This window comes from Cetorhinus maximus, chromosome 2 (assembly GCF_964194155.1).
Source record: "Cetorhinus maximus chromosome 2, sCetMax3.hap1.1, whole genome shotgun sequence".
NCBI classification, from domain to species: domain Eukaryota; kingdom Metazoa; phylum Chordata; class Chondrichthyes; order Lamniformes; family Cetorhinidae; genus Cetorhinus; species Cetorhinus maximus.
The window spans coordinates 2,759,691-2,785,896 of NC_135880.1; the positions used below are offsets into that span (position 1 = coordinate 2,759,691).

The window sequence follows — 26,206 nt, forward strand, 5'->3', positions numbered from 1 at the left end:
GAGTTGAAGCCCAAGATCAACTGATCATATTGATTGGCAGGGCAGCTGGAAGAGCCATATGGTCTAATTCTGCTCCTATTTCTTGAGTTCTTGTTCCTCATCAGTGTTTTCCCACACTATCCCCAAGTTGATAAATGATATGTTTTTTCTCTTATTCAACATTGATGTGCCTTATTTTGACACACAACTAATTTACAAATCAAGAGAAAGCCACATGTAAAGAATGTGTGGATCAGAAATGCTTAGGACCAAAGTACCAAACTGTGATTTCTCTGAGGCTTTGATTCTTTACGGAGGTATGAAAGTTTTCTTACATGTTGGCAACACAGTTTTTAATGTGTGGGTTGAAGTACATGTTCTCAGGACAGTTGCATCCTTCCAAGTAGCCTGATGATGGAAGCTTGAGACAGCTACTTCCTGTACTGAGGTAGTAACAGTTTCTTTTGCATGCATGGTTGGTTAAAGTATACACCATATTCCTAGTGCAATTCATTGCTGTAAGACAGATGGGAAAGAAAGGAAAGAGGAATTAGTCACAAGATTGACAATTTTTCTGAGTCCTGTTCATATAAATTGAACTGAAAGCACCTCATTAGTCAAGCAATATTGGGAATTTACCTCCATTCCCCATTCATTGTGCCAATTTAGCCTCATCCTTTCTTTGAAGTGCTCAGACTGTGGGAATCTTTATTCTTCCCTTCTTATGGAATGCAGGGCGTTTATAATCTTGAACTGCCTATTTCTTAACTTATCTCATTATATCCCCTACTCTTTGCAACTTTGCTGTTCTCTTGCACAATATTCATAAATATTTCCTCTTTTTCAATGAGTTTGGAACATTCCAAATCCGAAATAGACTGTAATATAATCATTGGTAGTCTTCATCATGGGGTGAGAATGCTCCTGCCATAATTACTTACTTTACAATCTTTCCCAGTTACCTACTTGGAATGAAGATAGCAAGCTTTTGTGGCCTAATTATCTTCAAGATGGCACATCTGGAAACAGAAATTTGAACTGGCGACCTTTTATGGGTGACTCAGCAGTCCACTCAAGCCAGTTGCAGGACACTGCTAATAATTAGCCAGCCATTAACAAGGCCTGGAGAACTGGGAATTTGGATTCTTTCCTACAGGACCATGTGCTTAACCAGGAGGAGGGGGAGGGATGGTGGGAGGTCCTGGCATGAACAGGCATGGGAAATTATAAATGCTGGATACTGGTGTGTTGTGCAGTTTTAGCAAGCTAAAGCTCAAGTAGAAATCTTAAACTTTTGGATTTATACTGTCTCAAAAGCATAAAAGGAGTAAGTAGGGTATGTCCCTGTAGAGACAGGGATTTCTTCTTATTACACAAAACAGAAACTGCCCTAGTGTGAATTTCTTCTGAGTTTCGTTGGAAGATTGCTAATCATGGACTTTTGTGCATATCAGGCACCTGGCTAATGAAATAGTTTATGAAATTGCATATTGTTTCATAAACTGTCAGCTTGGTGTATCTTATCTACATAGAGTGTAGCCTGACTCGAGTAGTCACTTCAATCAATGTTCTATTTACATTATGTACAATATATACATAATGAGCTAAGTATGCACATCTCTCCTGAGCACTGCCTGCTCTATCTGCCGTACAGAGTCTTTAGCACATGACTGCTGATGTCACTGTTACCTCTTGGTCCACATCGCTTATTACCATAACTATTCTGTTAAACCCCCACCACACTACACATGCATTCCTGAGATTTTGAAAAAGTTGCAAGGGAACTTTGAGTAATGACAAGGGGAAGAGTGTTATTGATGTACATTGAAGCACTGGCACATAGGAACAACATGGAGATAAGTACAGATGTAGGCCATTTCATCCCTTGAACACAATAGAGAGGTGGGACATATCAGATTTTTAGCTGCAAATGGTGGAAGCTATACAAGCATATGAGAAGGGAATAGGAAGTTGTGATACAATGGTAGATTTAGGTGAGAAAAGATGGAGGAGTAGAGTATAAGCGTTGGTAGGGACTGGTTGGGCCAAATGCCTGTTTATGTGCCAAGAAATCCTATGTAATTGCAAGAGACATGCTGAGTGAAGGCCAGACGTCTCCCTTCAGGACAGAGGAAATGTCGAGGGGTTCACCTGGCTGGCCTTGCATGCTTCTTTGTAAAGTTTATTTGCCTCAGGCAGCAACAAAGGGAAAAGTAGAGAGAAAACAAATAGAGCTTGCTAAAAGTGAACCACTCACTAGCATCCAGCAGTTATAAATTTTCCATGCTTGTTCAGCTAGGACCCCTCACCCCATGATGGGCGTGGGAATCTAAATCTGCAGTTACGGGTCCAGCTCTCCAGGCCCTATCAGTGGCTGATCAATTATCAGCAGTGATAAAAGCAAAAAACTGCGGATGCTGGAAATCCAAAACAAAAACAAAAATACCTGGAACCTCAACAGGTCTGACAGCATCTGCGGAGAGGAACACAGTTAACGTTTCGAGTCCGAATGACGCTTCATCAGAACTAAGGCAAAATAGAAAAGAGGTGAAATATAAGCTGGTTTTAAGGGGGGGGGTGGTGGGACAGGTAGAGCTGGATAATGTCATAGACAAAAGGACAAAGAGGTGTTTATGGTGGTGATATTAGCTAAGGAATGTGCTAATGGTGACATTAAAGGTAGAAAGCAGGACGAGCACGGTACAGATAGCCCTAGTGGGGGTGGGGTGGGGGGAAGAGATCGAAATAGGCTAAAAGGTAGAGATAAAACAATGGATGGAAATGCATTTAAAAATAATGGAAATAGGTGGGAAAAGAAAAATGTATATAAAATATCGGAAGGAGGGGGATCGGAAAGGGGGTGGGGATGGGGGAGAAAGTTCATGATCTAAAGTTGTTGAACTAAATATTCAGGATAGTCGGAAGATGAGGTGCTGTTCCTCCAGTTTGCATTGAGCTTCACTGGAATATTGCAGCAGGCCAAGGACGGACATGTGGGCATGAGAGCAGGGTGGTGTGTTGAAATGGCAAGCGACAGGGAGGTCTGGGTCATGCTTGCGGACAGACCGAAGGTGTTCTGCAGAGCGGTCACCCAGTCTGCGTTTGGTCTCTCCAATGTAGAGGAAACTGCATTGGGAGCAGCGAATGCAGTAGACTAAATTGAGGGAAGAGCAAGTGAAATGCTGCTTCACTTGAAAGGAGTGTTTGGGCCCTTGGACGGTGAGGAGGGAGGAAGTAAAGGGGCAGGTGTTGGACCTTCTGCGGTTGCATGGGAAGGTGCCATGGGAGGGGTTTAAGGTGCAGGGGGTGATGGAGGAGTGGACCAGGGTGTCCCAGAGGGAACGATCCCTGCGGAATGCTGCCGGGGGGGTGAAGGGAAGATGTGTTTGGTTGTGGCATCATGCTGGATTTGGCGGAAATGGCGGAGGATGATCCTTTGAATGCGGAGGCTGGTGGGGTGATAAGTGAGGATAATCATGGTTCTGGGAGGGAGAGGAAGGTGTGAGGGTGGATGCGTGGGAGATGGGCCGGACACGGTTGAGGGCCCTGTCAACCACCGTGGGTGGAAACCCTCGGTTAAGGAAGAAGGAAGACATGTCAGAGGAACTGTTTTGGAAAGTGGCATCATCAGAACAGATGCGACGGAGGCGAAGGAACTCAGAGAATGGGATGGAGTCCTTACAGGAAGCGGGGTGTGAGGAGCTGTAGTCGAGGTAGCTGTGGGAGTCGGTAGGCTTGTAATGAATATTGGTGGACAGTCTATCACCAGAAATTGAGACAGAGAGGTCAAGAAAGGGAAGGGAAGTGTCAGAGATGAGCCATGTGAAAATGATGGAGGGGTGGAAATTGGAAGCAAAATTAATAAATTTTTCCAGGTCCAGACGAGAGCATGAAGCAGCACCGAAGCAGTCATCGATGTACCGGAGAAAGAGTTGTGAGAGGGGGCCAGAGTAGGATTGGAACAAGGAATGTTCCACATACCCCGTAAAGAGACAGGCATAACTGGGACCCATGCGGGTACTCATAGCCACACCTTTTATTTGGAGGAAGTGAGAGGAGTTTAAGGAGAAATTGTTCAGTGAGAGAACAAGTTCAGCCAGACGGAGGAGAGTAGTGGTGGATGGGGATTGTTTGGGCCTCTGTTCGAGGAAGAAGCAGAGAGCCACCAGACCATCCCGGTGGGGGATGGAGGTGTAGAGGGATTGGACGTCCATGGTGAAGAGGAGGCGGTTGGGGCCAGGGAACTGAAAATTGTTGATATGATGTAGGGTGTCAGAGGAATCGCAAATGTAGGTTGGAAGAGACTAGACAAGGGGAGAGAGAATGGAGTCAAGATAGCAAAAAATGAGTTCCGTGGGGCAGGAACAGGCAGATTAGAATTAAAATTAGAATTATTAGCAGTGCCCTGGAATTGGTTTGAGTGGTTACTGAGTCACCCAAGTCATCAAAATGCTTTTTAAAGAAGTGCACTGAAAGGTCAAAAACTGACACCACAAGTCCAGTGTAACTATAAAGGGGCACCCTTTTAAATCCTGCTAAAATAAGTCAAGGTTATCATACAGCTAAAATAATTTCCTAACTCTAATGATATGCCATTTTTAGACACTTTGATGGAGCATTTACATGGAACTAAAGAGGCAAGATAACTATTTCTTAAGCATAGTGGAATAGTTCAAATCTAGATCTATGCTCTCAACCTCCTGTCTTCACAAAATGACAACAGTGAATAGTCCTATATGGGATCACAGCACAAATTCTTATTGGAAACAGTTCATGGGCAGCGGCAAAATATCAGTAATAAATCAAGTGCCTATTATTCATGTCTGAGCCTAAATAGTGAGTGCGAGCAGACTACTTAATTGTAGAGATTCTGGATAACCCTATTTCCGTTCTCACCCAATAATCACATGCACCCATGAGTTTCTGGATAGTGATCAGGAGCAGGACCCCTCCATTAGTTCAAGGATACTGAGACCAAATGTGACATTCCATTTACTTCTCCAGTTGAGATCAGCTAACACAGCATAGAACAATGAAAGCTTCTTTCTTCTCTTTATGGTTTCTGGAAAATTCACACCTCTTTAGTCTATTACTGCTCCCTACTGTATTGGAGAAAGAAGTGCAATGCAAAGAAAAAAACTAAATTCTACCCACTAATCCTGTGAAATATAAAAAAGACAACACGACTTTATAAATATCCCAATACCCAAATCTAACTACTAAAATACTAGCCACCGTATCACACCGTATACCGTTCTGTTGTAAATTAGACTGCATAGTTCCCCTTTCAGCTGCAAACTTGGTACAATGTGTAAAACGTGCTCCACCGATTGCAGGAATCCTTCCCCACACTCCTGACACAAACCATCGACATGTCTCCCTATTAAATACAGAGGTTTATTAAACCCACAGTGCCCAGTCCTAATCCTACTCACAATCACAGATAATCATTCCTCATCCCTTCTACACTTGCCAGTGAATTTAGTAGATAACTTGTTTTGAATCTGATATAAATGTTTCCTTTCTCATCCATATCCCACTTTTGTTGTTGTTTAATAATAGATTTAGTTTCTGTCTTCCCTAATGAAATCTCTGTATATAGAATCAAGTGATTTATAGAACTTTTAGCCAACGAATCTGCTGCCTCACTCCCTACCTCACCTTTATGTGCTGACATCCATAAAAAAACACACCACAATACCCAACTGTTGCATGTTATACAATAAATGAAACATTTCAAATATAAAATCCTGTCTGGATTCAGAAAAACAGGAGTGGATAGAGACCATTGCTGATGATGAATCTGAACAAATGATGACTCTCAATGGCTTTACTTTCACCACCCACTCTAAAGCCAACATAATTGCCATCAACACAACTAAAAACACTGGTAAACTGTCAGATAGCCTTCCCACAATCTTAACATTAAATTCAGGAATAAATACTGCTGAACTTGTCCTTCCCATTCCAGGGTTCTTAGGGCGATCAGATTGGACAGTGAGGTTACCCAGTTAAACCACTAATTAGCCAGTGTCTTGTTTTTAGTATTTTAACCAGCTGGAGAATTTCAGGATTGTTTGCTAGTTTGTTGCAGAAAAACAAGCAAGTTTTTTTTTTACTCCTTTGATGAAACCAATAAAACTAAATTAACAAATATTAGGAATAAAGATTTTTTTTTTAAACTATTCATCCTCAGGATGTGAGCATTGCTAACAATTGATTGCTAGCATATATTGCCCATTGCTTCGATCTACGCAGATTGCTAGAATACTTCAGGGGTCCGTAGATTATTATCAAGAAAATAAAATGCCATCCATCTACCATTAAAATACGATTGAAGAGAGATAAAGCTGTGAACGTTATAATTAATAGTTTAATTATTAAACTTAAACAGGCCCATTCCACAGCTGTTGTAGTACGAAAACTTCAAAGGGAAACAAGCTAGATTATTATTTGTGGGTTTGTTCATTCATGCTATACAGATCATCACAAACAATATCATGACAACAGTCAGAGAACATACTTACTGCATTCAGGAACTGCAGCTCGGAAGTCAATAAAGGCTCCATGCAGGAGACAAACATGAGCATAGTGAGCTAGAGCTGTGCACAGGCAGGTTTTAGAGTCTGAACAGCTGCAAACATCACGTCTGCACTGATCATAGAATGATTCTGGACTGATGAAATGACAATTCTTAAATATGTGACTTCTGATGATGCTGCATTTCTTTGTTGCATATGATTCTATAACAAAGAACAAAAGCATAAGTGTGGTTTACTGTCCATGCGCTGACTTCAGAATGCATAACATGTCAAAAGCTGTTGCACACCATGGCTCACAGTTACAAGGGACAAAACTATCACCCATGAATTTCTATTCCATGGAAATCTCATGAGCTATAACCCACTTTTGCAGTAATTGTCTTTAATTTGAACATCAAAATTCCAGAAGACCAAACTTTTTGTAGTGTGATGGCTTCCTATCAGCGTTCCTTTGACATATGAAACTTCAATGATAATTTGTGTCTCATTGTTAGTTTGCTCCTGCTAAAATAATTAGGATTTTTAAAAGTTTATTTCTTTTTCTTTGCCATACATTATTGATGAACCAGAATGTGAGTGAATTTACATCTGCCAATGCCATTAATGCTCCTCTGCACATGTTGGCTGATAAATTCAGAACAGCAAGTCCAGCAGTAACTGTGTTTCTTATTGTCCATTCCTTAATGAAGATAATTGCCCTGTGCGTAATACTTCCAAGTAAGTACATGGCTGAAATTAAGAACTCAGCAGGTAATGGAGAAATGGTGCAGATACTCAAACTACCATACGAGATTAGCATATTAGACCCAAACATAGCATGCCGTTCATATACTCTGAAATCTTAAATATTTTGACACAACATTTGTGTTCATGTCCACTTGAGAAATAATGGGTGGGATCTTACCATATTTGAAAAATTCTCCTATTAGGGATAAATGCAGGTCCCAAACCCAATAGTCTGTGAGTCATGCCCAGCTGCACAATTCTCCTGGAGGCAGCCAATTAAGAGGCTGCCTCTGAGAGACCTGTCCAATTAGGGGTGGCAGGCAGGTAAATGGGACTGCCTGCGGTTCTGGGCACCTGACAGCTCCACTAAGAGAGGTGGATATAGGAGGGACACAGCTGTGGTGCCTCAAGTTGGAGGTGCCCTCTGAAGACACTAAAACACTTCAAAATGAGTGTGGCCACAGCTGCCAAGCTTGGAGGGAAAACAATAACTGAGGCCTTGCTGGTCCCCTGGCCAGTTGCTGGAAGGCAACCTCCAGCCATCTTCTGGGATTCAGCCTTAGTTTGGAGGAGGTAAGATCCTGGCAGTGTCGCCAATCTGTCCATAAGTGGCCACTCAGTTGGCCGTTGCATTGCCAATGTGACCCAGCCTTCAGAGCCGTCTCAATAAGACCATGAAGATTTCATCCACTGGGTGCTCTCCACAACTTAGAGTAAAACATTCTAACCAATCTTTACCTTTTTGATGGTTAACCTTACAAGGTTTATGCACTGGAAACAAAGGTGAATCAGCACACTGTGTACTTCCTTTCCAGGAGTTCGCAAAGGCCATCGGAACAGATTCAACCTGGTTACTCGAGGACCTATATAATAAATAAAGATAAACTAAGTTACTGATTTAAAGCAAGGAATAATATCGTCTTTGACTTGTACATTAAACTGACTACTGCATTTCTTAATCTCTCCTCTTCCAAAATGCATTCCTTTTGAAAAAAAAATGATTCTAAACTTATTCTGTCTTCAGAGTTTCATACAACGGAATATTCTTTAAATGTGAAAATTCATAGCCAAGAGTAATCATGCTCTCAGTCAACAACACAACTCTTGTTAGCTTGGCCAAATTAGCATTAATAAGGCAACAACAACTTCAAAATAGGTCAAGAGGTTTTCCGCCCTACTAATGCCAACATTCCAGACACCACCATTTCTAAGACGTCCAACATAGGTAGGGCCACAATTTTTAAAAATTATTTCATTGGATGTGGGCATCGCTGGTAAAGCCAGCATTTGTTCCCCATTCCTAATTGCCGCTGAATTCAAGGACAGAGTTAACTGCTGAGAGGGCAGTTAAAAGTAAACTGCTATGGGTCTGGAGTCACATGTAGGCCAGAGGAGGTAAGGATGGCAGATTTCCTCCCCTAAAGGACATTAGTAAACCAAATGGGTTTCACTGCCTAACCAGTTGTAACAGTGGTACAGCTGAAGATGCCCCATAAATGTAAAAATAAAAAAATAAAAATTATAGGCCAGGAGAGGAAGAAACTCTTCAAATAGGGATATTTCTGTTGTATAGCTTGTGTGCAATCATCACGGCAAAGGAGGCCACATTCAGCCCTTCATATTCATGCTAGCTCTGTGCAAGAGCAACTCAGTGCCACTCCCATAGTTCTTTCCCCTTTTGTCTTGTAAATTTTTTCCCTTCAGATAATAACCTAATTGCCTTTTGAGAACCATGATTGAACCTGCCCCCACCACCTTTTCAGCAGTTCATTCCAGATCCTGATTACTTTCTGTGTGAGCAAGCTTTTCCTCATGTCACCTTTGGTTCTTTTGCCATCCACCTTAAATCAGTGACTGCTGATCGTCAACCCTTCCACCAATAGTAATAGTTTATCTTTATCTACTCCATTCAGACTCCTCATGATTTTGAGCACTTTTATAAAATCTCTCAACATTCCACCAGCTTCTCCAATTTATCCAAGTAACTGAAGTCCCTCATCCCTGGAACGATTCTTGTAATGTTTTTCTGCAATGTTCTGCTTACATTATTACACTGCTGCCAATGACAAAATATTGTCCGGTAGTATGCTTATGCAACCAATATGGAACTACTGCCTCCAGATGTGCTGGATTCAGCGTAAAAAATGGTATCATGTGTGCTCTACCGCCAGATGCAGCACTAAACTCTACAAACACAGCTTCTATTGAGGTGGTCAAGCTTTCTGGTTCCTGGCTATTCAGGCACTGGGCAGTAACAAAGTTTTGAATGAGATCATTGATCTGAAACATTGGGCCGGGTTTTCAAAGAATGTTCAAGAACCTGACACCAGGATGTATTCCAGGTCCCAAACCAACGTCTGAACTGCATCATTCACATAAATTTCGAATGTAAATGACTTAATTGGGTAGGAGACCAATAGGGTAGGTAGCTCTTTAGTGGACCAGTAGTGTTGACATCGATGAAAGTGGACATGCAGGCAAAAAGAGCACAAGTAGGTCCAGTGAAAGTAGTTTTCATCAAATACAAAGAAATTTTCTGATGTCACTGAAATGAACATGTGCAGTACAACCTGTATAAAAGTTAGCCTTTTAATCCTGTTTGGTATTATACATTCACGATCTCAATGTTGGCACAGGCTCTGGGGGCTGAATGGCCTCTCCCTGAACCTATGGACCCTATTTAGAGGAGTGTCATTTTGAAGCCTGGGGGAGAAGCTATGGGAGGACATAATTTCTCAAAAGGCATGAAACTTCAACCATGCCTGCTAGCCAGCCTGAGTGACAAACCCGGCTGCCTGTTTGGTGACAAAGACAGTGCCATATGCCACATCTGAAGGTTAATGGTGTGGGAGGGAGAGATCGTGGGGGTGGCACTTGGGTAGACTGTGGTTGGAGGGGTTTGTGATGGCAGGGTGGATCAGCGGTCGCAGGGGAATCGGTACCAGATGGCGGGTTGGTGATCATGGAAGATCAATAACCATGGGGTTGGTCAGTAAATCAGGGGGTTAATGATTGTTGTGGGGGGGAATTAGGAGAAGATCATGGAGATGGGAGTGGACAGATCCAGGAGGCAGTGGGTTAGGGTATGATTTGGTGGAAGTCCAGTGAATGTGAATGATCAGTGATTGGGCAGGATTGGTGATCATGGGGGACGGGTGGTTGAGGAGGGATCGTGGAGGCAGGGTTGGACAGATTTCAGGGCAGGTGATGTTGCGGGGGTGGGGGGTGGGGGGCTGCGGTGATGCTTCATAGGTTTATTTTCTGGGGCTGGAGGAAACACTCTGCACAATAAAGACATCTAGAAACAGAAAAATATTTACTTACATGAAATCATCCATGTGATTCCTATTGTATGTTCCACAGAGCCCCCGGGTTTTTATCATCATATTTGGCTGGAGAATCATGTAGATTCTACCTCCCTTGAAATCATACTGGATGTGAACACCGGACACACTCATTATCTCCAGGAATATCGAGGACGCCAGGTGAACACTCAAGGCAGCGCCTAAAGAAGATTGAGAAGCTATGAGTAAAAAGGGGAGCCAGGTGGAATTTCTTCATTCAATTGAGTTATCAAGAAAAAAGCCTGCAGTAGGCTGTACAAATAGGCTCAAGAGGCAATTAGAACATTTTCTGGTGGGAGAAAGGACTGAGATATTTGGTAGCATGGGGCATTTGACAGACTTGTTGGCTGTTTCCTGCTCCTAGAAGTTCTTAATTTTCCTCTTTCAGCTATTATTACATTTTTAAGCCATTATGTTCTATCTTCCAAGCAATCTTAATTACTGCAGATGTTCAACATTATTGTTTCAGAGGCAGGAAGTAGTTGACCTGTATTTTATTGTTTGGAGGACTCTCACACCTACTAAAGTGGATTATCAACTGGGGCATGGGACCCAGTTATGCCTGCCTCTTTATGGGGTATGTGGAACATTCCTTGTTCCAGTCCTACTCCAGGCCCCTCCCACAACTCTTTCTCCAGTACATCGATGATTGCTTCGGTGCTGCTTCATGCTCTCGTCCGGACCTGGAAAAATTTATTAATTTTCCTTCCAATTTCCACCCCTCCATCATTTTCACATGGTCCATCTCTGACACTTCCCTTCCCTTCCTTGACCTCTCTGTCTCACTTTCTGGTGATAGACTGTCCACCAATATTCATTACAAGCCTACCGACTCCCACAGCTACCTCGACTACAGCTCCTCACACCCCGCTTCCTGTAAGGACTCCATCCCATTCTCTCAGTTCCTTCGCCTCCGTCGCATCTGTTCTGATGATGCCATTTTCAAAAACAGTTCCTTTGACATGCCTTCCTTCTTCCTTAACCGAGTTTTTCCACCCACGGTGGTTGACAGGGCCCTCAACCGTGTCCGGCCCATCTACCACACATCCGCCCTCACACCTTCTCCTCCCTCCCAGAAACATGATAGGGTCCCCCTTGTCCTCACATATCATCCCATCAGCCTCCGCATTCAAAGGATCATCCTCCGCCATTTCCGCCAAATCCAGCGTGATGCCACCACCAAACACATCTTCCCTTCACTCCCCCGGCGGCATTCCACAGGGATCGTTCCTGGACCACTCTTCCATCACCCCCTACACCTCAACCCCCTCACACGGCACCTTCCCATGCAACCATAGAAGGTGCAACACCTGCCCCTTTACTTCCCCCCTCCTCACCGTCCAAGGGTCCAAACACTCCTTTCAAGTGAAGCAGCATTTCACTTGCACTTCCTTCAATTTAGTCTGCTGCATTCGTTGCTCCCAATGCAGTTTCCTCTACATTGGAGAGACCAAACGCAGGCTGGGTGACCGCTTTGCAGAACACCTTCAGTCTGTCCACAAGCATGACCCAGACCTCCCTGTCACTTGCCATTTCAACATACCACCCTGCTCTCATGCCCACATGTCCGTCCTTGGCCTGCTGCATTGTTCCAGTGAAGCTCAACGCAAACTAGAGGAACAGCACCTCAACTTCTGAATAGGCACTTTACAGCCTTCCGGACTGAATATTGAGTTCAACAATTTTAGATCATGAACTCTCTCCTCCATCCCCACCCCCTTTCCGATCCCCCCCTTTTTTTTTCAATAATTTATACATATTTTTCTTTTCCCACCTATTTCCATTATTTTTAAATGCATTTCCATCCATTATTTTATCTCTACCTTTTAGCCTATTTCAATCCCTTCCCTTCACCCCACCCCCACTAGGGCTATCTGTACCTTGCTTGTCCTGTTTTGTACCCTTAATTAACACATTCCTTAGATAATATCACCACCTTCAACACCCCTTTGTGCTTTTGTCTATGACATCTTTTGGCTATCTCCACCTATCACTGGCCCTCTATCCAGTTCTACCCGCACCCCCCCCCACTCACGTTAAACCAGCTTATATTTCACCTCTTTTCTATTTTTACTTAGTTCCGTTGACGAGTCATACGGACTTGAAACGTTAACTGTGTTCCTCTCCACAGATGCTGCCAGACCCGCTGAGATTTTCCAGGTATTTTTATTTTTGTTCTGGATTTCCAGCATCTGCAGTTTTTTGCTTTTATCTTGGATTATCAACTTGCTAAGTATAAAACAAGTGTTGCAGGTCAGCCATCCATTGCAGACGCTACAAAAACAGAAGGTTCCTGCAGTGCCAATTTCACACCTCCTGGGCAAGTTGAAAATCTACCCTATTGTGGGTTTTCAGCATTTTTAATTTCATCTAAGTCCTAGGCTAATTAGCAAGTACCGTCTGGAACAAAAGTGATGCATTTTAATTTATTTCCTATAACAATTTATATTTTATTACTGGAAAAAGATCATGATTGCAGTCTTCAGTTCCATCCGTAACCCCTCAGGTATTGAAAAAGTCCATGTTCATATGCAGCAAGACCTAGTGTCATGAAGATATTAATGTATATAATGTTATTGGAAATTATTTTAAATTGGAGTTGGAGTAGGGCCTGTGTCTGTGGTTGTAAGTGTGTGTGCCTTAACAGGATTAAAGCCAGCTAGTCTGGGTGCTTTGATGTATAGTAGTTTTGAGATATAAACAGTAAGGTAGAGGGTACATTTGCATTTTGTTGAATAAACCATTCAAAGACTGGGGGTGAAACCTTGCACCTAGCGAGGAGACACCAATATTACTAATACAATTGGAACTATGAAAGGGGTTTAATTGTTAGGAGAGATGGAGTTCAAAGGGCATGGTGATACAATGAGGATTTACATTCAAAGGGAAGGCTAGATATATACAGAAGAGTTTTGTGTGTAAGTCAGGGGCATGTAAGATCTAAGCCTGTAACCCCCACACTGTATGAAGGAACCAAATTGAAAAGAACATCATTTTGAATTTGTAAGATAAAATATGCTTTGCCTGGTTTCTGTTTATGGGTTATTGTTGCCTTGGTGAAGATTAATTTGGGTATTTGTTTATTATAGAAGTAATTTGTAGACATGTATGTGTTTAAATTTGTTGTTAAATTAATAAATGTTTAATTTAATTTATATAAAAAACCTCTTGAGGCTTGGTGGGTTTTATTCCTGAATTCAGAGTTGCATCTCAAACATACCAATTGAAAATTTAGGTTATGACAGTTGTTTAAATTTTCCCTCTGGGATTTTAAATAACTCAGCCTTTATCAACTGCTGTGTCATAACACTTAGACAATGTTCAGGCTTGGACTGGTAAGCGGCAAGTGACTTTCAAGCCCGGCCATGGCAGGTTTCTCTGCAGTGGATGAGGCCAGCCCTTCAAATGTCTGTGGACTTTGGTGGGACCGGAAGATCTGGCCGGTGGGAGGGACCAGAAAACCCCATCTGAAAGCAGGAGAGAATCTAACCATCTCCCTGTGACATTGAATGGCATTACCATCACTGAATTCTCCACCAGCAACCTCCTGGGGGCAACCAGCTGGACCAGTTACATAAATACTGTGGTTACAAAAACAGATCAGAGGCTTGGAATTCTGCAGCAAGTACCTCACCTCCTGACTGTCAATAGCTGTTTGGTGATTGGAGAGCAGGCAGTGCATTGAGCAGCCTGAGTCATTTGGTGTGTGGTGAGTCTGAGGTCCTTTGAAGATGCATTCACAGATCTCGACTACTTGTGTAAGACCATTAAACATTCTTTTGGCGTGCTGCCAGGTCCTTGGGCCAGACTCCTTGTGTTCACTTCCCTGGCCGCCTGTTTCCATTTCCTTCTGAGAACCTGCTGAAAACCTCCTGGCACTTGTGGAAATTTCACCTCCCCCCCCTGTCCACCTTGACCATGAAAGTTTCCAGCACATCATTCATGAAACTAGGAGCCCTGTCCTGGGGCTCCATCTGTGCATCTCTTACATGCAGCCAGCAGCAGCTCCCTTTTAAGAGGAGACTGCCTTTAAGATGAGCAGGTTGGCTGCACCATGAGATATCCACACATGCTGCACACCCCCATGCTAAATGCCTAAGCATTCAGCAATGCTTGGACCAATGCTACAATCAGGTAAATGAGGAGGCCAAGTTTGTATGCTACCTGCCTCAATGAGATCAGGCATACACAGGTCATAAATTGCATGCCCCATGCTGAAAAATGGATGCAGACCAATTTATAACCCATAATGTTTATTTCAGCTAAGCCAACAACCTCATCTTTTCTAATGCTCATAACTTTAGCCAAACCATTAATCTGCAGGGATCCTACTCCATTTGGGTGAGGTTTCCTATTCCTGTCTTGATCTTGATCTTCACCTATCATTATACACTGTTTTGTCCTTCAGAAAGACAGAGCAAAAGTAAGTGGGTGGCCTTGAAAAAGAAAATAGAGATGTTAAGCACAGTCACATACAGTGTAGATGCGAAGAACTGCGGAAGAAACACAATGGAATCAGGATGAGGTTCTGAGGAATGGAAAGTCAAGTGTGTAGAATGAGAAGTGAGAAAGAAATCCTGAAAGGAGCTGTTGGTTTTGCAAGTGCTTGCATATGTGAAAAAAATACCGCTCATGTTTAGTGTATAGCCAACAAAGAAAGAGGTGAATGTGTTTGGAATAAGTAAAACAGGTGAAACAGTGAGCCTTCATGATTAGATTTGGCAAGACGCAATGCCAATTTGTGCATAACTTGGGTAGTAAGCCAGAGATTACCCTTCAGGTTCTGTTTATTAATTTAGAATCTAGCTCCTCAAACTCCCTCGGTAGAACCTGATCCTTAGCTTTACCTATGTCCAGACATAAAACCTGCTCTGCCATATCTTAATCCAGATTATTACTGGACAAAATAGATAGGGAAAAACTGCACTGGTTAGTGGAAGGCTCAAGAATCAGAGGACATCTACAATTCATATTAATTCTTGCAGCTAACTGCATTCTTCAAGCTGAGTGATCCACCGCTAAGAGAGGGGAGATGATGGTGTAGTGGTATTGTCGCTGGACTAGTAATCCAGAAACCCAGGGTAATGCTCTGGGGACCTGGGTTTGAATCCCTCCACAGCAGATATGGTGAAATCTGAATTCAACAAAAATCTAGAATTAAAAGCCTGATGATGACGACCATGAAACCATTACCGATTGTTGTAAAAAAACCCAACTGGTTCACTAATGTCCTGAGGGAAGGAAATCTGCCATCCTTATCTGGTCTGACCTACATGTGACTCCACTCTTACATGCCCTCTGAAATGGCCTAGCAAGCCACTCAGTTGTAACCAACCAATACAAAGTCACAAAAAAGGAATGAAAGTGGACAGACCACTCGGCATCAATCTAGGCACCGGAAACGACAACGGCAATCTCAGCCCTGTCGACCCTGCAAAGTCCTCCTTACTAACATCGGGGGGCTAGTGCCAAAATTGGGAGAGCTGTCTCACAGACTAGTCAAGCAACAGCCTGACATAGTCATTCTCACGGAATCATACCTTACAGATAATGTCCCAGACACCACCATCACTATCCCTGGGTATGTCCTGTCCTACCGGCAGGAGAGACCCACCAGACCGAGGGTACAGTGGTATACAGTAATAAAGGAGTTGCCCTGTGAGTCCTCAACATTGACTCTGGACCCCATGAAGTCTCATGACATCAGGTCTAACGTAGGCAAGGAAACCTCCTGCTGATTACCATGTACCGCCCTCTCTCAGCTGATGAATGAGAGCTCCTTGATTTTGAACACCACTTGGAGGAAGCACTGAGGGTGGCAAGGGCACAGAATGTACTCTGGATGGGGGACTTCAATGTCTATCACCAAGAGTGGCTTGGTAAGACCACTACTGACCGAGCTGGCTGAGTCCTAAAGGACATAGCTGCTAGCCTGGGTCTGCAGCAGGTGGTGAGGGAAGCAACAAGAGGGAAAAACATTCTTGACCTCATCCTCACCAACCTGCCTACCACAGATACATCTGTCCATGACAGTATCGGTAGGAGTGACCACCACACAGTCATTGTGGAGACAAAGTCCCTCCATCGTGTTTTGTGGCACTAACACCGTGCTAAATGGGATAGATTTCGAACAGATCTAGCAATTCAAGACTGGGCATCCATGAGGTGCTGTGGGCCATCAGCAGCAGTAGAAATATACTCAAACACAATCTGTAACCTCATGGCCCGGCATATTCCCCACTCTACCATTACCATCAAGCCAGAGAACCAACCCTGGTTTAATGAAGAGTACAGGAGGGCATGCCAGAAGCATCACCAGGTATACTGAAAATGAGGTGCCAACCTGGTGAAGCTATAACACTGGATTACTTGTGTGCCAAACAGAATAAGCAGGAAGTGATAGACAGAGCTAAGTGATCCCACAACCAATGGATCAGATCTAAGCTCTGCAGTCCTGCCACATCCAGTCGTGAATGGTGGTGGACAACGAAACAACTCACTGGAGGAGGAGTCTCCACAAATATCCCCATCCTCAATGATGGAGGAGCCCAGCACAACAGTGCAAAAGATAAGGCTGAAGTATTTGCTACAATCTTCAGACAGAAGTGCCGAATGGATGATCCATCTCGGCCTCCTCTGGAGGTTCCCAGCATCACAGATGCCAGTCGTCAGCCAATTCAATTCACTCCACGTGATATCAAGAAATGGCTGAAGGCACTGGATAGTGCAAAGGCTATGGGCCCTGACAATATTCTGGTAATAGTACTAAAGACTTGTGCTCCAGAACTTGCCGTGCCCCTAGCCAAGCTGTTCCTACAAAACTGGCATCTACCTGGCTATGTAGAAAATTGCCCAGGTATGTCCTGTACACAAAACTCAGGACAAATCCAACCCAGCCACTTACCGGCCCATCAGTCTACTCTCCATCATCAGTAAAGTAATGGAAGGGGTCATCAACAGTGCTATCAAGCAGCACTTGCTTAGCAATAACCTGCTCACTGATACCCAGTTTGGGTTTTGCCAGGACCACTCAGCTCCTGGCCTCATTACAGCCTTGGTTCAAACATGGACAAAAGAGTTGAACTGCCGAGGTGAGGTGAGAGTGACTACCCGTGACATCAAGGTCGCATTTGACCGAGTGTGGCATCAAGTAGCCCAAGCAAAACTGGAATCAATGGGAATCAGGGGGAAAACTCTCCACTGGTTGGAGTCATATTAGCACAAAGGAAGATGGTTGCAGTTGTTTGAGGTCAGTCATCTCAGCTCCAGGACATCATTGCAAGAGTTCCTCAGGGTAGTGACCTCTGCCCAACCATCTTCAGCTGCTTCATCAATGACCCTCCTTCCATCATAAGGTCAGAAGTGGGGATGTTTGCTGATGATTGCACAATGTTCAGCACCATTCACGACTCCTCAGACAGTGAAGCAGTCCATGTCCAAATGCAGCAAGACCTGGGCAATATCCAGGCTTGGGCTGACAAGTGGCAAGTAACATTCGCAGTTCCTTGTACGAGCACACCCAAGTCTCTCTGAACATCAATTTTACAACTTAAATACATTACTTTCTAAGTCACCAATGTAGACTGTATATAGCTGATGCCCCAGCACTGATCCTTGTGGCACTCTACTGATCACAGTCTGTCAACCTGAAAACAAACTGCAGTAATTATGGTTTTATTTAGTGTGCAATGAACCTTTAGGAATAATACTTTTAGGGAAGATCACATGATCTGTAGTAACCAATAGGAGAGTAGCATGGGCTATCTCAGCAGTCAGTGTAGAGATAGAGTCGGAGTTGAAAGCACACGTGCAGTTGTTGCTGAGGATATTGTAAATAAACTTAATGGGCAGAAATGTCCCCCCGTTGGGAGGGGGATTGTGCGGGGGGTGGGCGCAAACCCGATCAGGTGCGCGCCACCATTTTACGTGGGCGGGCCAATTAAAGCCCGCCCAGCGTGTTGTGTGCCCAGAAGCGCTGTGCGCTCCCTGTGCGGGTGGGGGAGATTCCCTGAGTTGGGGCCTGCGCTCATTTGCACGTCTGCGCGAAAGAGCACAGAACTCTGTGCCTCAGGGAGAATAGTTTAAGGTTTAAAAGTTTAAATAAAGAAAGGAAAATATTTTAAGACACGTCCCTCAGCGTCACATGAGCTGGAACATGTCAAGGAACATTAATGAAAAAATGTATTTAATTTATAAACCCTTCATGGAACGTCATCTCACCCGTGGATGAGGTTCCATGTAAAATGCGAAGGCCACCTGGGCTTTTTGCCTGCCCGCCAAACTTAAGGTTGGACGGGCAACTCATTTTATTGTTTTAATTGATATTTAAATGGCCTTAATAGGCCTTTGACAGTTCAGTGGGTGTGCAGCCGACTTGGGTGCGCGCCCGCCGATCTGAAAGTCTGAATGACGTGCCAGGACGTCGGGATGCACATCCCAATGTTTCCACCCAAGAAATATCTGCAGATCAACTCTATCAACAATAGTAGCAACTCGGCCACCCTTACAACGTAAACCATTTATGCCTACTCTTTGCCTCCTCTCCATTAACCAACCCTGTATCCATGCCAGTATATTAACCCAGCTTCATAAGCCCTTATCTTACCTATTAACTTTTCATGTGCACCTTATCGAATGTCTTTTTGAAATCCAGGTATACTACATCTTTCCCTTTATCTACCCTACTAGTTCCATCCTCAAGGTAATAAATTTGCCAGACACTATTTCCTTTTTTTAAAACTATATTGACTTCATCTGACCATACTATGATTTTCTAAGTGTATTGTTAAGACTTCTTTAATAATAGGCTCCAGCACTTTCCCAATGACTGATGTCAGGCTAACTGGTCTGTTTCCTCTCTCCCCGCTTTCTTCAATTGCAATGTTACATTTGCTAGCTTCCAATCTGCTGGGACTGTTCCAGAATCTAGGGGATTTTGGAAAATTATTGCCAGTGCACCCACTATCTCTGCAACTATACTTTTAGAGTCCTGGGACATAGGCCATCAGGTCCTGGGTGCATGGCAAGCATAAAGGGTTTGAAGGATTCATGGGGGACATGGAGATGAAATGGGATGGTAAGGGCTAGGAAGCCTAACAACCATGTAGAGATGTTCCAGTGAATGGAGGCAGCCTTCTAACCTTCCTGCATTAGCATCCACCCACCTCCATTGCGGCCTTGGAGGCTTCAACTCCAGCTCAACCCCAACTCTGGAAGATGAAAAGTTAATGTAAAGGGGCTGACTTTCATAACTCAGGAACACATCAGGAAATGGCCCAACTCCCACTTTCCGACTCAAAAGGGAAAATGTTGTAAGCAGATGCCTTCAACCATCTTGTAGTTTCATGGTCACCATTACTTATTCCAGTTTTTTAAAAATCCCATATCTTATTTATTTATCTGAATTTAAATTCACCAGTTGCTGCAGTTGGATTTGAACACCTATTCCTAGATCATTCATTCAGACCTCTTCATTAAAAATTCACTTTTCATTACTGTACCCTTCTAGCAATGTAACAAGAAAATCAGAAAGAATTCAACCTTGCTTCAAGAGCACATTCCTGCATCAAATGGGCCGTGTGGCAGACCAAGAGAGGTTCTAAGAGAGATAAATAGGTTCAGGTAAACAAAGAAACATAAAAACACACAGCCTGAACTCTGAAGCAGTGGGGCTTACCTGACCCATAGACAAAGGGAAGTTCAGTTTCATTTTTTCCAAGAAAGGCACGGCCAGTTTTAGTAAGCGTTATTGATATTCCAATTGCCTTGATTGTCAGAGTGACATATTCAATACAGTTACCATTGTCAGCCTAAATAAAACAGAAAACCAGATTAGCAAAGTGTTAACTGGGATCAGCTACTGATCTGTGGCAGTAGAATCATTGAAACGTAGAAAAATTAGGGCACAGCTGATTTGTGGCCATAAAATCCAGCCCACAAAACTACAGAAAATTTGTGATATGGAAGGAGGTCAATGGGCCCATTATGTCTCTTCCAGCCAATAAGTAGCCATCCAGCCTATTCTCCAGATTTTGGTACTTCAACTACATATTCAAATACATTTTAAAATGTGATGAGGGTTTTTGTCTCTATTGCCCTTTCAGGCCGTGAGTTCCAGATTATCACCGCCATTCTCTAGATGAAAAAGTTCCCCTTGAGTCCCTTCTAAACCTCCAACCTCTTACCCTAAATCTATGCCCTGCAACTAAGGGGAATAGGACTTTGCTATCCACTCTACCTAGACCTCTCATAATTTTATACATTCCAGGTAGATCTCTTAGCCTCTTCATTTCCAAAGGTAAAGCAATCTTAGCCTATCTAAACTTTCTTCATAACTAAAATTCTCCAGTCCAAGCAACATCTTCCTGTATCTCCTCTGTACCCTCCATAGTGCAATCATGTCTTTTCGAGAGATATGTACACGCAGTACTCCACCTGTGGCCTAACCAGTGTTTTATACAGTTCCAGCATTACCTCCCAGCTCTTATACCCAATGCCTTGGCAAATATCCCATATGCCTTCTTGACCAATTTATCTACCTGCCCAGCCACTTTCAGGAACCTGTGAACATGCATTCTTCCATACCTCAGTATCTACCATTTATTGTTCATTCCATTGCCTTACCTTCCCCAAATGCATTATCTCACACTTCTCTGGGCTGAACTCTATCTGCCACTGTTCCAACCACCTGACTGGCCCATTATTATCTTCTTGCACTCTACGGTATTCGTGGGATCTTGTCAAATTCCTTCCTGAAATTCATGTAGACTAAACCAAATGCACTGTCTTCAGTGACCCCCCTCGTTGTGATTCCAAAAAATTAAATCAAGTTAGTTAGACGTGACCTTCCCTTAACTAATCCATGCTGACTATTCTTAACTAATCCATGCTGACTATTCTTAACTAATCCATGCTGATTTCTTGATTAATCCATGCCTTTCTAAAAAAAATTGACACTGGCTTTCAGAACGTTTTCCAATAATTTTCCCACTATCGGAGCTAGGCTGACTGGCCTGTTATTACTCAGGCTGTCCCTTCCTCTCATTTTAATAATGTCACAACATTAGCAGTCCTCCAGCCAGTAACCAGAGAGTATTGGAAAATTATTGTGGTGCCTCCACTATTTCTTCTCTTGCTTCTTTTGGAAGCCTGGGATAAATTTCAGCTGGGCCAAGTGACTTATCCACTTTGAACGATGTTAAACATCTTAATATCTCTTACTGTTTACCTCAATTAATATTTCACACTCCTCCTCAATTACAAGGTCAGATTTGTCCTTCTCTTTTTTTGAAGACAAGGGCAAAGTATTCATTAAGAACCGTGCCTCCTACTGCTCGGACATTGGTAAATCTACCACTTTCCCTGGAACTGCTATATCCACGCCAAACTTTTCTTAAGTTTCCTGCCTTGTTCTCCAAATATGCCATCCTACACATGCCTACTCCTGTTTATCAATGTGTCCAAATAAAGACTCATTACAACATTTCGAACCTATCATCCTTTACAATGACATGGAATGCATTATCTTCCTCGAACTTTCTTCTCCAATCTCCAAGTTTTTAAAAATCTAAACATGGTGACATTTAATCACTGTTACCTGGCTGACCATTTTCTTCTTCATTTCTTCCAAACTTGGTGCCTTCCTACAATTTGGCCTTTCAACTTGGTTTCCAGTGACATCTAGGTGCAATATACTTTAATTCCAGACCTAACCACATGTCACAAGAACAAGTATTTTGCCGTGTGCTGAGAGGCAAGCATCAGGTAGCACCAAGTATTGGGGTGAGCTGCTACTACCAACCACATCAGTGTATGGCAGATAGCAGGAACAACATCCAGATATTAAGGCTACTGTGAAATAGGCAGAATCTCTCCTGACAAGGAAGCAGCCATGGACTGCAGTGGGTGCATCAGGTGGGGCAAAGTAGATAGGATGAGTCTACATACTTTACAGCACGCTGTGACATGGTGAGCAAGAATCACCAATCAATAAGTCCTATCACAACAAAAATCCTTCAATGGTCAATCAGTTGATGGCTATGCAGAAGGACGAAAAGTTGCAGGAGGACATTGCCCTCAATTAATCAGGTTTGCCTGATCATTGAAACCAGGCAATTCCCCACCAAGACACCGTGGAGCCAGATGTGTAACAGCTCTCCCATTCTGAAAGACACAACAGACAGGCCCTACTATGGATGGCAAATGTAGTGCAAAGTGCAGTCAAATGCTGGAACAGAGGAGCAAAGTATTGGCCAAACTATCAAGCAACATTGTTTCCTTCTCAAGCATTGTGGATTAGCCTAACAATGAATTAGCATAATGAATCAAGACAAGCAAGTGTAATTAAGGAAGAAGCACAGATAAATGACACCTGAGGTAATACAGATGAGTTTAACTCATTTCTTGGCAATTTTCTCCCTTCCCTCAAATTTGGGGTAGCCTTAACGTGACTTTTGTCCCTGGGAAATGTCCTTCAAATTGTAATGTCCATGCAAAAGCATAGTCCCTTTCAATGCGTGGGGGGAAGGTGGCTTGGTTGAGGGGGAGGACAGACACTAGGTGGTTTTGTGCTTGCAGGTGCAACATAGGCATTTAATAAAATAGAAAGTATGTTATGCTACAATGTGGGAATACCAATGTGGGGATACTGCAAAGGTTTTGGGCCCTAACTATATTCCGGCAGTAGTACTGAAGACTTGTGCCCCAGACCTTGCTGCACCCCTAGTCAAGCTGTTCCAGTACAGCTACAACACTGGCATCTACCCAGAATGCCCAGGAATGTCCTGTACACAAAAAGCAGGACAAATCCAACCCAACCAATTACTGCCCCATCAGTCTACTCTCGATCATCAGTAAAGTAATGGAAGGGGTCATCAACAGTACTATCAAGCGGCATTTGCTTAGCAATAACCTGCTCACTGACACTCAGTGTGGGTTCTGCCAGGGCCATTCAGCCCCTGACGTCATTACAGCCTTGGTGCAAACATGGACAAAAGAGCTGACCTCCCGAGGTGAGGTGAGAGTGACTGCCCTTGACATCAAGACAGCATTTGACTGAGTGTGGCATCAAGGAGCCCTAGCAAAACTGGAGTCAATGGGAATCAGGTAGAAACTCTCTGCTGGTTGGAGTCATACCTAGCACAAAGGAATATGGTTGTGGCTGTTGGAGGTCAATCATCTCAGTTCCAATTCATCATTGCAGGAGTTCCACAGGGTAGTGCTTTAAGCCCAACCATCTTCAGCTGCTTCATCAATGACCTTCCTCCTATCATAAGGTCATAAGTGGGGATATTCACTGATGATTGCACAATGCTCAACACCATTCATGACTCCTCAGATACTGAAGCAGTCCATGTTGAAATGTAGCAAGGCCTGGACAATATCCAGGCTTAGGCTGACAAGTGGCAAGTAACATTTGCTCCACTGGATGAATGCAGCTCCAACAACACGCAAGAAGCTTGACACCATCCAGGACAAAGCAGCCCGCTTGATTGGCACCCCATCCACAAACATTCACTCCCTTCATCACCGACACTCAGTAGCAACAGTGTATACCACCTACAAGATGCACTGCAGGGATTCACCAAGCGTCTTTAGACAGCATCTTCTAAACCAACGACCATTACCATCTAGAAGAATAAGGGCAGCAGATAGATGGGAACATCGCCACCTGGAATTTCCCCTCCAAGTCACTCACCATCCCGGCTTGGAAATATATCGCCGTTCCTTCACTGTCGCTGAGTCAAAATCCTGGAAATCCCTCCCTAACAGCACTGTGGGTGTACCTACACCACATGGACTGCAGTGGCTCAAGAAGGCAGCTCACCACCACCTTCTCAAGGGCAACTAGGGATGGGAAGTTTACATCCTATGAATAAATTTTAAGAAAAGATAGTGCTGTTTTCCTGTGAGCTATCAGGAATACTTCTTTTCTTCCCACAGACCTATATTAATGCTGAAATTAAGTGGTTAAATTCAGCAGCATAAGAATGATTCATCTTCCAGTTGTGGGGAAAATGCCTGGCCTCCATTTGGCACCTCTTAATGTAGCACAACAGTTTCCTTTGGTACATAGGCTTCAAAATAATCTGATTGAAATTCTTGAGCTCATGAAACAATATGATCAAGCTGAACTGTTTACTGTAGTGAAGGCTTCAAGCTCAAGGGAACAGAGATAAAAATGTAAGAAATTTTGAGTAAGAAAGGAAGTCAGGCAGATCTTTCACAAAGAATAACAGACTTGTAGATAAAGTAGCCAGCAAAGGTCAATGAAGCAGATAGTATAAGCAAGTTGCCAAGACTCCTTCAACAGTTCCTTCCAAACCTGTGACTTCTACCATCTAGAAGGACAAGGGCAGCAGATAGACGGGAACATCACCACCTGGAATTTCCCCTCCAAGCCACCCACCATCCTGACTTGGAAATATATCGCCGTTCCTTCACTGTCGCTGGGTCAAAATCCTGGAACTCCCTCCCTAACAGCGCTGTGGGTGTACCTACACCACATGGACTGCAGCGGTTCAAGAAGGCAGCTCACCACCACCTTCTCAAGGGCAATTAGGGATGGGCAATAAATGCTGGCCTTGCAAGTGACACAGATATGCCATGAACAGAAAAGTGGGTTCAAGGAACAACTGAATGTATTTCTTAAGACCAAAGATTTAGGGGAAGATATATAGGAAGAGTTGATCTCTTTAATTGGATGGGCTTGCTTAACCTCTTTTAGCCTTTTTCTGCTCCTAAAAATTCTTGTGTCCATTTTACAGAGAGAACTAAGATCAGGAACTATGAAATGAGATCAACACACCATTTTCCTATTGCTTTATCCTTGCAGAATTTAATTATCAGCAAAGTCACTGTTCTTACCTCTTCACACGTGTTTGTGCCAAGGTAGACAGTGAACAAGTCAGTTGTCACTAAGATATTAGTGCATCCTCCACTGAAATAATAACGAGTCCCGTCAAAGGTCGTGATGTACTGACTTCCACTGACCGAACAAATCACTGAGTGGAGAGACAACAAATACATGGTGACTGATATCATACCGACTAGTTTTGCTAAAGCAATAAGAAAACTGCAAACACTGATAATATGAAATGAAATAGGAGTTCCTGGAAATATACAAGTCCACCTTTTAAAAGAAAAATGTTATAGAATAGAATAATTGGGCAGAATCTTCCATTGTGAAGTCTAAATTCGGTGACAGGAGTGGAAGTCAGTGATTTCCACTGGAGGGCGGGACAGCTGAGTGTATGCGATCTTGTCCTGTTTAGCTCATTATGATTCTATGCAGAGTATGGTGAATATCACGCCAGGAAGTTGCCCTTCCCACTGTTACCTCATGGGGTCAAAGGTCCAGGCCCCCTATTTAAAGGACAGCCAGACAGTCACTCACTTACTGCAAGCTAGGAGCTCTGGTTTACTCATCCAGGATGTCACAAAAATGCAGACAGCATGTGGCCCTGCGGCCCAGTGATGTCTCTCTGGAAAGTCTCCTCCATGTTATCCAGGAAAGGCGGGAGGTGCTGTTTCCCTGGGGTAGCAGCAGGAGGGCCTTCCATCTGACCACAGCAGCATAGGCAGAGGTCTCAGTGGAAGTTAGTGGCCATATAATCC

The 26,206-nt window shown here is 43.4% G+C and overlaps 1 protein-coding gene across 1 annotated transcript; it reads right to left on the reverse strand.

Moving 5' to 3' along the window:
* Positions 1-273: 273 nt before the first annotated feature.
* Positions 274-25,677, reverse strand: LOC144690062 (otogelin-like protein). The gene is made up of 6 exons (XM_078557573.1): positions 25,457-25,677; positions 20,268-20,400; positions 10,572-10,752; positions 7,986-8,110; positions 6,507-6,722; positions 274-495 (listed from the first exon to the last, which is right to left on the reverse strand). Exons 1-6 carry the CDS (start codon positions 25,631-25,633, stop codon positions 311-313), a joined length of 1,017 nt encoding a protein of 338 aa, XP_078413699.1. The 5' UTR covers positions 25,634-25,677; the 3' UTR covers positions 274-310.
* Between the last annotated feature and the right edge of the window lie 529 nt (positions 25,678-26,206).